Here is a 15,538-nt window from a genome sequence, read left to right on the forward strand (position 1 = left end):
TTGTTGTACCCCATCCTTAACTCTGGGATAATTTGTGTTTTATTGTTGGCCCACCAGTTTTTTAAAGGGACCATCCCGTTTAAAGAAATAACTATTCTCTTCACCCTGTCCTGCACCTATAACAGTTACCAACAAAAGGCATCCCGGAATGATCCTTTGTATGATGATGTCAGCTGAGGCTTATAGACCTATTGTGACGTCCATTCACTCGATGGACCCTTTAAATATGTTTCTTCTAAATAGCTCTTCCTTCAACTCAAATTATATAAATATTGAAGGCCTCAGAGATCGGCGCAGGTGAGGGGCCCAGGCCTCATTAATATGAGCACTTACTACTCTCATATCTGCTCTACGAACTGTCTGTTAGGACATCACTTTTAAATCTCCAGAAACTGATAGCAGACACAATACGTGAAATCTTAAGCATGAAACTATTGGCTGGTGGTCTGAGTGTGTAGTTTTTTTTTTTTTTTGCAGAGTTTTATATAGCGCGAACTACCCGAACCGAATCGGGTTTCAGAGCACTTCACATAGCACCAGTTACGTTACATGAGGATACGCATTCATTTTAGGCACGGGGAGATTAATTGATTTGCCCAGAATCACAGGAGATTTTTGGCGTTGTTACCGAGACTCGAACTCAGATCCCCAGGTACGAGGTAGAGCGCCCTAGCCGTGCCTCCTGCGCGTGGACTGACTGTGATGGCACGGCCCGCGCTGCCCTCCCAGCTCGCGCCGTGCTCTGTGTCTGGGAAAAATAGCACTATGTTGCCAATTGTAATATCAACCAGTAATCAACATGAGTGCAGTCACCATGAATGGAAGAATAGTTCTGTGTATTGGTACCATGTCCACATCTTCATACATTAAACAATCCTACCAGATCTGTGTTCTGGAGAATTGTGCACACCGATAGGAAGAGACCTCTATGGATCTGCAAAGATATGAAAAAGATCTCTCCAATTTAATGTGCAGAGTAGTGATAAAATCACCATTCTGATAAATATAGTAAATGTATTATGTTACAGGACATGTATATAAGTCCTGTAGCAAATGATGTTTTTCTGCATGTTGTCATAGAAGCTTGTTGAATAATAATTGGTGACCGACTGACATTCAGACTTTTCCCTCCCAATATCAAATATTCACCTGTTGTATATGACAACTCAAATTTGAGGCCCAAGAAGCAAACTACCAGTAGTATCCTCACCCAGTCAGACAATCTCTGGGTCAGAGGATGAAGAAGAGAAGTTTCTTGGAGAGCGTAACAATGGTGTCCTCACCCCCCTCTACATACTACAATACTCCGCTACTTTTCATATTATTACTCAGGCCCCCTAGCTTCCGGCTGATGAACTTAACCTGCATATTAGTTGTGCTGTTAATCCAAAAAGTGTAAGACTGTTGTCAGTGTAGGCACTGTGGGTTTATCTGTATGACTCCTGCTACTTATATAGGTTTCTGGAGCCTGCTCCATTTCTGCCACCCCTAGTATAATAACTGGATTGCCCAACATTGGTCCAGTAGAGCCAGAGTTACTACAGATTTTCAGGATAATCACTGAAATTGATCGCTTTCAGATCAATTTTATCTAAATGTATCTCTTGCGGATAGCCTAAATATCAGACCTGGCGCAGTGAAGGAAACACTGGTTCTTCAGCGAATTACCAGAAGAGGTTTATTGTATGACAATATAAACACACATTATATATGTGTACAAAGCCCAAGAGACAGGACCAGTGCCCAACCGCTCCTCACATTCCCCTATCGAATGCACGCTTCTTCAGTGTGTCACCAGCCTACATTCCCATAGGTACAACTATACCACACATCTCCCCGCTTTTTTAACTATATACAACACAGTAGAAGAAACATAGCAAACACTGGAACAATCATCCTAGATGAAGCACAAACAGATGGCAATAACAAGGACAAAGACAACATCACACACACAAATAACAAACCTAACATCCAATACTAACAAACCTAACATCACAACACCTATATCCCCCTACAGAGTAAAAACACAAAGCTTTAAGAACTAACAACAACAAATGATTAATCCAAAAGTTTCTTAGGTATCTTCTTCACACGCAAGCTTCTCTCAATACTGCATCACAAAGTTGTGATACATTACTACCACGGAATTGTGAATCCTATACACTCTCCCCCACCATCAGTCTAAAACATGACTGACCTGTTATTGGCCTGTTTAAACACATTAGAAATAAAATGTTTGTCAGGAACAGAAATCTGGTGGTCAGTGTAGAGAGCTGTGAGCCTAAGTGGATTACAATTTCCTAACACTAATTACGTTTGCCAGTTCTTTATCGGATAAGTTAAAATCTTATACGTTTGCCAGTTGTTTGTCGCACAAATTAAAATCTAGCACGTGAAAGTATCCATTTAGAAAACTGAGCTTCAGCAATGAAAGGCTTTGAAGATTTGTGCTTGTGTCCCACTTTGATTGTACCTCTAGCACTTGGAATTGTTGTGAGTTTGCTCTATTGCATGGTTTATATATTTGTAGTTAAATGTGTGTTCCTTTGATTTTCTCTATTTCCCTACCAGGACTCCTTTTTTACTCTGATTGTTGGCGGTTTCTTCCTACTGGCATCTATTATCTTTGCTGCTGACAACTACCGCACAACGCTTGAAAACGTCTCTATAGTAAGTATTGAACAGTGTTCGCATCCATGGCACCATTTATAAGGACCAACCACAAATGTGTCCTTTGGAATCCTGAAGTATTCGCTTCTTACAGCATGGTTGTGAGATGACCGCGCCCTCAGTCCAGGAGCTGGAGTTAAGGCGCGCAGGCGGTGCATTAAAGGATTTAGAACAAACACTATGCATGATTGTTTTACACACATGTAGGGGGAAGTCCCCTTGTGAATTTTTTGGACAACTGGATGGTGAGAGTTGCCTGATGGATGAATGAGTGAGTGAATGGATGAAAGCAGCTAAATAGTGGTAACTATGGAACAAACCAGTGTTTTTACTTTGATTATGCACCTCTTATATACTATGTGAGCAACCAGCGCATCAAAGCATGCATTCACCACCTCATCAGCCGCCCTCTCATTTCTCTCCATGAACCTTAACTTACTCTGCATTGCCCTGCACCCACACCTGCAGATATCCAACTCAATACTTCTGTCTGTTCAGAGGAACACAGCTAGGCTTCACTTAAGACCAGCGACCAGACAACACATTCCTCAAACAGCTGTCAGCTCCCAGTATGACTGGCTTTCAGGGCCTCGCCAAGCCCCTGTCCCACCTCACTTGGTGTCATCTGAATGAAACCCTTAGACCCCCCATCTCCTTTCATGCTCCTTTCATCCAAGGATTCCTGAATCAACATCTTGACAAGAGAAGGAAGATGTTCTGTATCAGTCCAAATCTGATGGGACCTCAGAATTGTTTCCGGGGGTCTTTCTCTGGAGTTTTCTTGCCGTACGTTAAGGGAGATTAGAGCATATTTGCTCTCCGGCTCTGTCATGATGCTATTCTTTCATCTTCAACAGGAACATGTGGTAATGACACCCAGATCATCTGGAGTCCTGTACGCTGGTGCCTTGCCACTTTGCGGTACTCCATTGGATGCCATGCAATCTCCGTGAGCTCTGTTCCAAAAGAGAAGGGCTCAGTTGTGGAAGCTGGTTCCGGCACCCGCCCGACTGTCATCTGGCCCAGCAAACTCAGGAGATCCACCCATTCCTGCCATCAATGTAATGAACCTGGGGAAATCATAGACTCCACCCTTTCCCTTATACCCGTGATAAATGCAGTGAGCATATCCTCCTTCACGGTAGGAGCTTTTTGCCAAATTCTTCTTCTTCTGAAAGGCCTCCATTGCTTCAGACCTCTTTTGCTTCGATTACATCAGTGGGCCGTGCCTGGGAGTACCTGTGTTTGTACGCCTCTAGAACAGAGAACCCAGGCAGCGTCTACATCTAAGAACTCGCGCTCATCAGAACCTAAAACTTCTAGTTCTTTACTGGCTTCCTGCTGCAATGTAAGTCTCCTTCAATACAGTCTGCTTTGCTCATAGACCCTTCCATAGTGTGGGACTCACCTTCCTGCAACATAAACTTTGAACCTACCACACAGTAAGGAACTTTACGGAGTTTGACTGGCCCGTTTTCCGAATTAAATTTTTTAAGGTTCTGAAACACTTGCATTGGTGGGGCCCCATATTAGTGTAGGCAGCAAAGATAAGAAACATTCTTCCAACAAGAATAAAAAACCTTCCTAAGCACCAGGATTCCTTTTTAGCTGAAAAGACCTGGCTGTTTCTAAGCACTTGAGCCTGTCACCCAACCAAGATCACTTCTCAACATGTGCTTGTCCTATACGCTTTTCCAAATTCACCCTACCGTGATGTCTTGCTGAGCATGGTTTGTATGATCAAGTACAGCACTATATGGTTTACACTCTTCTGCATCAATAATACATATTAGCTGTGCACCAAGACTGCAGAGGCACGGTTACAGTGCCCCTCCGGCCCTTGCGCTACTCGACTCATCAAAATAGTGGTTAGGGTCTACACCAGTGGTCTGAAGTGCTATGCAAATTTCAAAGTGAAGTGCATTACGCCAAGATGTTGAGTAAGCCTTGGTGTTTGGCTGCAATTAAAGAGACATAGGGCCTGATTTACATTTAGGCAGGATACTTCATCTCAAAGATGACTTATATCCTAACACCGTATTACAAGTCCATTATGTCAAACGACACTTGTAACTTAGCCGACGGGATACCCGTCACGTTTGTGATGGAGTATCCCGTCCACCGAAATATAAATTAGACCCATAGTTCGCTCAAGTAAGTCTGGAGTGTGCTCTGGGATGTATAGAGCTCAGTTCCTGCTCTATGCTTCCTCTATGACTGGAGTTATGAAGTCACACCCTCCCTGCTACTCTGCTGGCTGGCAGTAGAAGTATCGGAGTGGGCAATCAGGGTTCCTTCTGGTCTCCGACATTACAGGCATTGATCGCACCAGAGTAGACAACCTGAACAGAATCTCAGTTTTCTTAAGGGATGGGAGATTCACTCGGCTTTGGGGCCAGTCAAGCCTTGGCCAGCTTCCTGAAACCCAGTTGCAGCTAGTTTCTCTTTTGTTCCAAACTCCATTGTTCACCCAATCAATCCAGGCCACTTAACCCAAGAATCTAGGCCAAAAAGTCTGGATCCTTGAGCAGCGCCCTCATGTCGGTGGCATTGATATATGCCTTGATGCAAAATATCCTGCAGAAGATCGGGGGCACCCAAGGGTACTGTCTCATACTGGTGACTACAACTTGGGACTACTAGGTTTGGTTCTCAGGTCAACACCATCTACTGTTGACAAGTGCTTAATTTGTGCTGGTGTTTGCCAGTGCTAGCGCCAGAATGTATTATGACAGTCAACCACATGGTGGTGCTTTCTGTCTAACTTTGAGTAGAGCTCACTGTTGCTGTTCATTATACTTGGAAAGCAATAATAAGCTAGCGACTCCAGGTGATCCGCACAGCTTGAGTATTCCAAAATGTCACACTTGTATTGTGAGATGTTTCATATTTGTCAGGGTTGGCATGGACAGTGGGTGGTGCTAACCACCATGTCCTCCTGAGAAATAATGCGGTCCCAAATATTCATATTTATATAAAGCAGGCACTGCTTAGAGGGATCTGCTTCTCTTACTAGAGGGGGTCTCCTGCTGATGGAGAGAGGGAAGATTCTGCACCCCTCCTGTCCATCATCACCCTAAGCACCTGGTTCCTGAGGAGTTAGCATTCGCCCACCTAGACAGTGGGTACAGAACCTGAACTGATCTGTTACCCGCTACTGTCCAGATTCTACTTCTACCAAACTCGTGGGCTTAGTCTCATCTAATCCCTTTTTGTCAAAAAGTACATTAACATTTGAAGGCATTTTCAATTTAACAAAATCCCATTTAAAAAAAATATGAGCAATAAAATATTGCACCTCTTGCAAAACTAATAAAATACGTGTTACACCTTCAAGTACCAGAACGATGAGCAATACTCATGGTACAGCTACTATTATTAATACTTATGGTACCAGTTTCTTTACTTTTAATATCACAACTAATAATAAGTAGCAAGTCCGCAATCGTTCTACGTTCTGCAGTAAATGTATACATGCAGCGTTTTATACTCACGGTAATTTTAATAATGTATTTCCCATTGTACCATGTTTCAACTCATAAGAAAAATGATGGCATCTGTAAAAAAAAAAAATGCTTTTTCAAATGCACAAATCAGTCTAGCATTTTCATTGCTTGATACCCGCTTGGGCAAAGCCATGCTCCAAGCCCCCAGTCGACCGGCAGGCAGGTCTTCAGCACCACTGACCGGCTCAGCGATCATGACTTCTTAACCCAACATCCTATGCCAGAGAGTCTGGTGGACCAGGCGTCCACCGGCAGAGTCATCCCTACTGCTCCTCTTGACTGCGAGTCTATATGCATGGAGACCTTTGGCAAATGCATGTTCTCGTCTGCTAGTCTTTCTTTATGCTCAGTCAATGCCAGCTGCCTATTGGGCCGCTACAGTCATGCAGTATCGAATATGTTTGGTCAAGTACTGCCAGCGGCTTTGAAGGACCTATGAGCATCTTTAACCCAAACAATGCAAGTCAGCCAGGATGCAGCAAGATGTGTTATTAGCTGTATTTTCTACACAACTGACTGCTTGGGCCAGACTGTGGGTGCGAGTGTGGTGCTTGTGTGCCATGCCGGGTGAGGTCTACGGTCTTCCCTGAGATGTCCAGGCATGTTTAATGGGCATGACATTTGCAGGCTCTCACCTCTTTGGTGAGTAAGCAGTCTCAATCCTGGATTGCTTTAAGGAGAGCTATGCCATGGCGTGTTGGGGATGTCTGCTGCTACTTGCTTGTGCTGAAGAAGGATGGAGGCCTTCTTCCTATTTTAGATCTCAAACCTTTCAGCACCATCCTGTTCATAGTGAGCCATCAGCATTTTAAGTTTGTGGTGCTTCCTTTGGCCTTTCCAGTCTCCCTCAGTTGTTCACAAAAGTGATGGTTGTGGTTGCGGCATAACTTCGAATGTTGGGTGTACAACTATTGCCATACCTTAACAACTCCCCCACCTCACCCGCTAATCTCACTGAGGATGGCATTGAGGCTGCTGGGATTATTGGTCTCTCTCTGGTCAACCATGCCAGATATCACATGTGGGCTCTGCAATGCCCGTGGCCACCGCACCAGGGGGACCTTTCAGATTCCATCCAGTTTTCACAGGAGATTGCAAAAAGATCTGAAGCGGTAACAGTTTCACCACAATTAGGCCAGTGGCAGATTCCTCTGGATGATTTACTAGTGGACTGGAGAGGCTATCTGGGAGAGGGGGAGATCAGAGGACTCTGATCTGTGACGGAAACCCGCCTCCTCATCAGTTTGTTCGAGCTGCAGGATCCACTTCGAGTTGAAGGTCATCCTACGATCCATCAAGACTGGTACAGGTTCTCGCAAACAACACTACCACCAAGTGGTACTACAACAAGCAAGGGTGGAGTGGGGTATTGGGTCCTGTGCCAGGACCCTCTGTGACTTTGGAAGTGGCTGACTGACCGTGGGATTTCTCTGGTCCTGAACCATCTGGTGGCCAACCCACTCGGTTGCCGATGCCTAATGCATCACGAATGACAGTTACACCCAGAGGTGACCCTGACTCAATCTTTTTGCGCAAGTCAGCTTTTTTGCACGTTGTATTTCCCAAGAAGGCTCTTTCTCGAAGGCACATTCTGCCTAGAGTGGTCCTTTGGTGGTGAAAGAGACTCTCCCGGTTCTGTGGTCTGATCATTGGCTTGCCAAATTCGCAATCAGTGGCATTGCCAGGTCGTCTATCTCTGTCCCACAGCAACGGGGACGAGCGTTCAGAGCGTTCAACAGAGTGACCCCTGAGATGCTGGCTCAGGCTGCTTCGGATCATCCCTGTCTTCTCTCCGGTGAGCTGGAGAGAGATTTGGAGTCCCTGCAAGTATGGCTCTCCGATAGGCTTAACGACCTGGCCCCGGTGTTGCCCCCCCGCTTGACACCAAAGCGTGTCTCGGCCCCTTGGTTTACCTCTGCACTGTGGGCTAAGCGGCAGCAGTGTAAGGTAGCCGAAAGGGCCTGGCGGGCACACTATGATAGCACGGACAGGTTGGCCTACAAGGCTGTGGTTAAGGCTTACCACCGGGATATCCGCCTTGGAAAAAAAGCCTATCTTGCGGGGAGAATCGAAGCGGCCTCTAATTCCAGCAAGGAGATCTTTACCATAGTTAGAGAATTTATTTCTCCTCGGACCATCACTTCGGTAGAGGTGCCCTAAGAATCCTGGGCGGCGGACCTTGCTTGTTTTTTTACAAGCAAGATAAAACTGATACAGGACTCTTTTCCATCGGGAGCACCTGTTAGGCCGTTTACATCTGAGGCCGGTATGGTCCCTCCGTCCTCGCAGGGCGTCATATTGGCTGCGTTTCCATCTTTGCCAGCCCCAGCCTCCCTAGCGCTTATGGGCAATTTGAAATCTGGGTCTCCACTGGACTCTTGCCCAGCCAAGCTTTTGGGTAAGTTGGCGGAAGTAATCAATCCACTGGCGAACCCTCTTCTGAATCTCTCGTTGAGCCAGGGAGTGGTTCCGCCAGTCTGGAAGCAGGCAATGGTCATCCCGCTGCTTAAAAAACCGGGTCTTGACCCGAAGGTCCCAGCCAACTATAGGCCGATTTCTTTGCTGCCGGCTCTCGTAAAAACTTTGGAGAAGCACGTTCAGTCGGTGCTCTCCAACTTTTTGGAGACCCACGAGATCTTACATGTCTCCCAGTCTTGCTTCTGCTCAAATCGTAGCACCGAGACCGCGCTCCTTGAGGTTTCTGAAACTATCAAAGGGGTGTTGGACACCGGGGGCAAAGTCATGCTGGTGTTGTTGGACTTGTCGGCGGCTTTTGACACCGTCCCCCACGTTGGCCTTCTCGCAAGACTCTATGCGATCGGCCTTCGGGGGACGGTGCTCAGCTGGTTTTCGTCCTTTCTAGCTGGCCGCCGGCAAACGGTCTGGACATCGCCTGACACCGCCGTGATGCCGCCTTTGGGAGTCGGGGTCCCTCAGGGCTCTATATTGAGCCCGACCCTCTTTAACATCTTTATGACCCCTTTGGCGGCGGTGGCGGAGTCGTTTGGTGCCCGGATCGTGTCGTATGCCGACGACACCCAGCTCCTCTTTTCCTGTGAGAGAGGGGCAGACTTTGACGGAGAGAGTATCCGGAATTGCCTTGGGGCTGTGTTCTCATGGTTCCAACTGAACGGCCTCAAGTGCAATTCCGATAAGTCCGAGGTACTCTTCTTCGGGTGCGACACGGAGCCCAGCTGGCAGGCCTGGTGGCCCATCGATATGTTCCCTCCGTCCGGTTCTTCCCCTATGGCTAAGAACTTGGGGGTTAAGATGGACAAGGGGCTGACGATGAAAGCCCAGATCCTTGGGGTGACCGGCACCTGTTTCGGTCTATTAAAGATGCTGCGGAGGTTTTTGCCTCTTTTGTCAGAGGAGCATAGGAGGCTGACTGTGCAGGCTCTGATAGGCTCCAGGTTGGATTATGCCAACATTCTGTACCTGGGCCTACCAGAGTACCTGTTGCAGCGGCTTCAAGTTGCGCAGAATGCGGCGGCCAGGGCCATTTTTGGTCTAAACAGACGTGCCAGCGTCTCGGGTCTATTGTTGACGCTGCACTGGCTACCCATCCGCAAACGGATCGCCTTTAAGGCGATGACTTTGGCCTACAAGGCTCTCCATGCTGTGGGAGCAAAGCATCTCCAAAAGAGACTGGCCTTTTACCATCCGGCTCGCTCTCTGAGGTCAGAGTCTTTGCTCCTGGCGGTTGTCCCGCGAGTTAAGAGAGCGCGCCTGGGCGGCCGTTCTTTTGGCCTGCTGGCTCCACAGATGTGGAACTCGCTTCCACTCCCACTTCGGGGGGCTACTAGTCTTCTTGACTTCAGGAGAGGTCTTAAAACCTGGTTGTTCACCCAGTAGGCCCCCAGCAGTCCCTTTTTCTTTTTACCTGTTTGTTCTGTACTCTCTTTTTACTGTGTTATGTTATTGCGAATTAGTTCTCCTTACCTAAAGCGCCGGGACACTCTTTTTGAGTAACCGTTGCGCTATACAAAAGAATAAATAACATAACATAACATATCATAACATAACATAACATAGAGTGGAGACCTGGATTCTGGGTGGACATTCTTCCTCTACCGCAATTGGCTCGAGTTTGGAATAATATCAAGACTGACCGAGCCCAAGTTAACCTAGGGGCACCCATTAGTCCAGGAGGGTATGGTATCCAGTACTTCTCAACATGAGCATATGCCGCTTTGGGAGGATCAACTGTCAAAGCAACAGGTTAGGATCCTGCACCTGGTCCTACGAATTCTGCATCACCGTGCATTGCATGGAGATTTAGTGATGATATTCTTTCAGCTAGGCACCTAATTATGAAATCAGTGTATGCTTGTAGCTGGGACAAGTTTGTGTCTTGGTGTGGGCCCTTTCACCGCTATAAGCTAAGCTTTCTGAAGTGTTGCTTGTTTTGGTGCGGGCTCCGCAAGGATTTGCTATGGGCTCTGTTATAGGCTATTGTGAGCTCTTTTGGCTTTTTGAGGTTGCCAGATCACCTTCTTTGTTTAAATCGCCTGTTATGATGCAATTTCATAAAGCTCTACAACTTATGTTTCTGATGAAGTACTCTGTGATGCCACAAGCCATTTCTGATGCCACAGTTGGGACTGTTGGTCCATCTGCCTCACATGTTATCATGCACTGCTTTTGCAAATGTGCATTGGGGCGAACTGAGTGCCGGGATGTGAGGCAGTGTGCTTCTACCCTTCTTTTGTTTGAAAAGGCTCCCTTGAGCTGATGAGCTTCGGTTGATGCACCTGCACTGAGGTAGTGGTACAGAGACCTGAGAGACGAAGCAGCATTTCCAGCACGAGCAATACAAATTGTTGTTCTCTACTGAAGAAAGGCAATAATCCTGTCTAGAGATACACAGCACTGGCTGCACCAACTAGAGTGAAAAAGTAAAGACTTCCATTGAAGTAAGTGTTATTATTCACTACATTTACCAATGTGCATTGGGGCGAAGTGAGTGCTGGGATGTGAGGCCGTGTGCTCCCACCCTCCTTTTGCCTAACATTATATTCCATCTAGAAAAACTGGTGTTGATAACTCAAGCTGAATTTCTCCCAAAGGTTGTAACGCCTTTCCACGTCATGTAGGCTAATACCCTTCTGACTTCTTTTGCCCCGCCTACTGCCTGTCGGGTGGGTGGTCGGTCAATTCTTTGTTGGCTTCTTGGGAGCAAAGGAGTGCAGAAAAAACCCATCTCTAGATGGATAGGCCTCTGCAGAAAAATCTGCGACGCGCTAGCTATGAAGCAACCACCTGAAGGATTAAGGGTTCATTCCACTTGAGCCAATGCAGCTGCTACTGCTGCTCTAGCACATGGAGTGCCTGTCCTGGATGTCTTGTCAGGCTGCAATCTGGGCATCAGTGCTCACATTCACAAAGCACTATTGCCTTGACTGTCAGCACCTTTTGAATATTTCCCGGGTGTCAGACTGGATCTGCAAACTTTTCAGCAGTACTTCTGCTCATTGGTAGGTGGCTCCATGCGGCTCTCCACTTACACCATCCTGCTCCGGCAAATTACACCATTCTGCTCTGGCAAAAACGTGTGGAGCCTATATAGGCACTACTCCTGCGAACTGACATCAGTTTGTTTCTTTCTATGCCACGAGATGCTAATCTGAAGCTTCTTTTTTCGCCTCTCACACTGATTCACACAGAATGTTCTTCAGTGTACAAGGTATGTCATCCTCTAAATCTACAAGTTTTAAGCCATTTAGGACTGTCACAGACAAATGTCTGTGACGGATCCCCATTAGGTATGCTTGCGGTGCCTGGGATCGAGCCACAACTCCAAGGCCATCGGGAAACTGAAGGCAAAACTTTGCATAGCCAAATACAAAAAGACACCTCCCCAACAGTTTCAAGTCATGGTCTGCATCCAAGGTTCGATCTCGATCCTGTTCCCCTTCCCAACTAAGCCGCTCCAGAAGCCAGTTTTCGTCATGCTCTAAGTTCTCAGGTAAGTATAAGAAACACAGGAAATTGCAGTAGGATTCCACCCCCTCGTGTCAGTCACATTCCCAGTCACATTCCCCTGAGCAATCTCGAGGGCGGCACCACCCTGCTTGATCTTGCTCCTGAAGTCGGACGACTTCAGAGCTGATACCACAACTGGAGATTCCAGGGGCTTCAGCTACGCCGTGTCTGATTGAAGAGTTCCGATTAGCCATGCTCTGGCTCTTGACCCTGCTTCAATGCAAACGAACAGTCCATCCCGAATTGCCAGGCCAGGTCCTCCCTGAGATGAAACACAAACAACTCAAGACTGGTTTCACCCTTATGAGGACTCGTCATTCGAGTATGGTTTGCTTCTAGTGGCACATTGTGCACAGAATCCATGTTTGGGCATACCCATTCTTCCTAGGTTGTCCCTCTTAGGGTACACTGACATAACAATGGGCTGGGATGTGGCAACAAGCAGTTACTATTGGCTGAGATTTATTCAAGCAATTCGTCCATCACTTTTTTTGTATACGTCAGCTGTACAAACGTAATGGCTTGGACTTCATGGCTCAATTGTGTAAAGGCTCAGCTGTGTAAAGAACATTTGAATGTTGTAGTGCTCATGAAATTAAAGAGATCCAATTGCCTTTTTAAGCCTGACTTTAATATCTCTAAGTGATTGGGTGATGTGCCCCAGGGGCCAATATACACCCATGGTGTAACCTTTAACTTTCTTTTGATAATGCTCAACTAGTTCAGAGGGGTTGAACTGTATGGGTTGTTTTACAGTGTGTCTTGTTACTTGCTTGTGTTAAAACATAGTATTGTGATTGTGATTACGATATTCCAATCGCCATCAAGTTAATATTTTGCGCTAGGGTGCAAGCAATGGATGCTGTTTCTTTTGATATCATTATTCTTATTAATTTGAAGCCTACTAGGCTTATTTTTTTTCTTTTCTTTTAAGTATATTTTTATTGATTATTTTTTTTACAACAATAAATGTGAGAAATGAATGACAGCCCTAACTGTACTGCAGGGGATACTGGTAACTGATTGTCAACAAAACCTTTAACCTGCAAAGCTCTTGACCGTCTGCAACTAAATTAGATATTAGGCATGTTTACAAATGTCTTCTTTCTGTTTCTTGTAGGCGTTTGGTTTCTTGGCTAGTTTCGTGTTTCTGATCGATTTTGTTCTCCTCTGGAGGAAAGATAATGTCTTACTGTGCAGGAAGAATACTGACAATCAAGAACACAGGAAAAATCAAACTCCAGCTACACCAGAGAACCAACCTCTCCAGGACAATCAGGCGGCCTAAAGCTTAATAAATGTATGTTTATTTAAACATGCAACCTTTTGACCAGTAGTCTTGCAAGATCTGATATTGCAGAAATTGAAGTATAAATATAACGGGGGTTGTGGCGATTGGAGGAACAGAGGGAAGTAGAATCAGTGGGGAAAAACATGTTAAATAGTATGCCACTTTCCTGCGGTAAAGTTGAAGAAGAAAAATTCCAACATTACAAGTGACAGATGGATTCAAAACCTAATTTGTGGAAAAGTATGGGTGTAGTGCCTCTATAATAACAGCAAATTAAAATGTATATTTTTTTCAAGATGTAAGAAACAATGTTCATGTCACAGTATAATTTACTCATACCCACATCATGGATGCGAAGACATTTCTGAAAAAATGTTGGTTCGAATCTTTAATGTTGAAAATACATATCATTCTGAAATATGTATTTTATTAAGACATTTTTTTATTGTGTACGGCCAAGTTACAGTAATACAAAAAAGGTAACCCCTAACATCTGCCCTCCACCAACATTTGGCATGTATCATCGACGGTTTGTCAGTATAGTCCTACAGAAATAGAGAAAGAAAACGTAATAATCCCATAACAAAACTCTCCTTTTGGGGTACTGTAGGAGTATCATCGTCAGTAACTGCATGTGCCAATTCCTCATCTTCAGTGGAGACCTCCGGTGATCTCCCCTCTCGTCCCAGAAACTTATTCCGCAGGTCATCCCAATCTTGCAGATATTCTTCTACCTTATCATCACTTCTACATTTCTGGAGGTGTACTTCCGCCGCAATCACCCATTTGCTCGCATCTCTTACCCCTTCCATCCATGTAATGAAATATGTATTTTAAATGTGAGATTTTAAATGCGTTACACAATTACACTGTGTGAATTGTGATGTTTGTTTTGATCACTAATGAAGTTCTAATAGATTTTTTCTGAGAGAAGTAGAACCTTTTGCAAATTGTAGAAGAATCAGAATTTTAAGGTTTTAATTTCTGAATAATGTCACGCTAAAAGTAAGCTTGTGATTTATTTTAAATCCTTGCATACCTTCATGTACACATGTATGACCTTTGTTTTCAAATGTATTATTTTTTCTCTCTCTCTATAAAGAAATTATTACTTTCACCATTGTACATTCTTGCCCCGTCTTTTGTGCCTCACATTGGTGTGAAATATGATCTGGTTTTAAGGGTAAAACACACAAGAGAAAAGGCCAGGGCACTAGAATCATGCACTGGTGCAAGTATATTTTTTTCAGTGGGGTTGAACAATTATGGTAGTGCAAGAGCTGGGAACCTAACCTCTTTAGTTCCCTCAACATGCTGAGCAGATGTGAATCTTGGTTTTAAGGGTAGTTAATACAAAGTTAGCTCTTACAAATATAGTTCACTATGAACTGGCCTTCAGAGACTTGAGTTTGTCAGGGCTTCTTACTGCAAATCACCAGTGAGGAAATGAGATAACCTAATTGACAGCTACGGATAACTGGAAATAGTTGGACATTGAAGTTCAGGGGAAGTGATGTTAACCCTGAGAAAGCCTACATGGTATTGATTAGAAAGTCTAGCACAAACGCTTTTGCTGATTTTGAACTCTTCTGAATACTTTGAAGAAAGATAGACATTAAATTGGTTACTGTTGGCAAAACCCGCAATGGCACACACATATAAATTTCAGTATATTGCACTTAAAAGCTAAAATAAAGTTGTGCAATATTATGTACTACTCAACCTTGAGAAATAGGGCCTATTTCATTATGTAGCCGTTAATATAATAGATTTCGAAATTTGTGCAATTGAATTTTATCAAGTCAAGTAAAATATTTATATGATTATATAATACACTTAGTGGTTTCTTTGTTGATGGCAATGTTCTTTAAGAAGTCTAACTTGTCAAGTGGAATATCCTAAAAGTTGAATCCTTCTATAATGGCATAATCCACTGAGGAATGAATATATGTCTTATTATGTTTGGGCTTTTGTACAGTGACTTTTCATTCCAAAACATCTGTTTCTGCACATAGGATTTAGTCAAGAGACTACAAAGTCCCTTTACTGATTGATCCCCAGATATTTAAGCCTTCCAAAGTGGAAG

The 15,538-nt window shown here is 44.8% G+C and overlaps 1 protein-coding gene across 1 annotated transcript in view; it reads left to right on the forward strand.

Moving 5' to 3' along the window:
- The window catches only part of CMTM6 (CKLF like MARVEL transmembrane domain containing 6), a 91,255-nt gene extending 76,870 nt beyond the window's left edge, over positions 1–14,385 (forward strand). The window contains exons 3-4 of the mRNA XM_078663931.1: positions 2,572–2,670; positions 13,282–14,385. Of these exons, the coding sequence (XP_078520057.1) occupies positions 2,572–2,670; positions 13,282–13,449 (267 nt within the window). The 3' untranslated portion in view covers positions 13,450–14,385. The remainder of the gene's footprint in view (positions 1–2,571; positions 2,671–13,281) is intronic.
- The last annotated feature ends 1,153 nt before the right edge of the window (positions 14,386–15,538 follow it).

Source organism: Lissotriton helveticus, chromosome 10 (assembly GCF_964261635.1).
Source record: "Lissotriton helveticus chromosome 10, aLisHel1.1, whole genome shotgun sequence".
Taxonomy (NCBI): domain Eukaryota; kingdom Metazoa; phylum Chordata; class Amphibia; order Caudata; family Salamandridae; genus Lissotriton; species Lissotriton helveticus.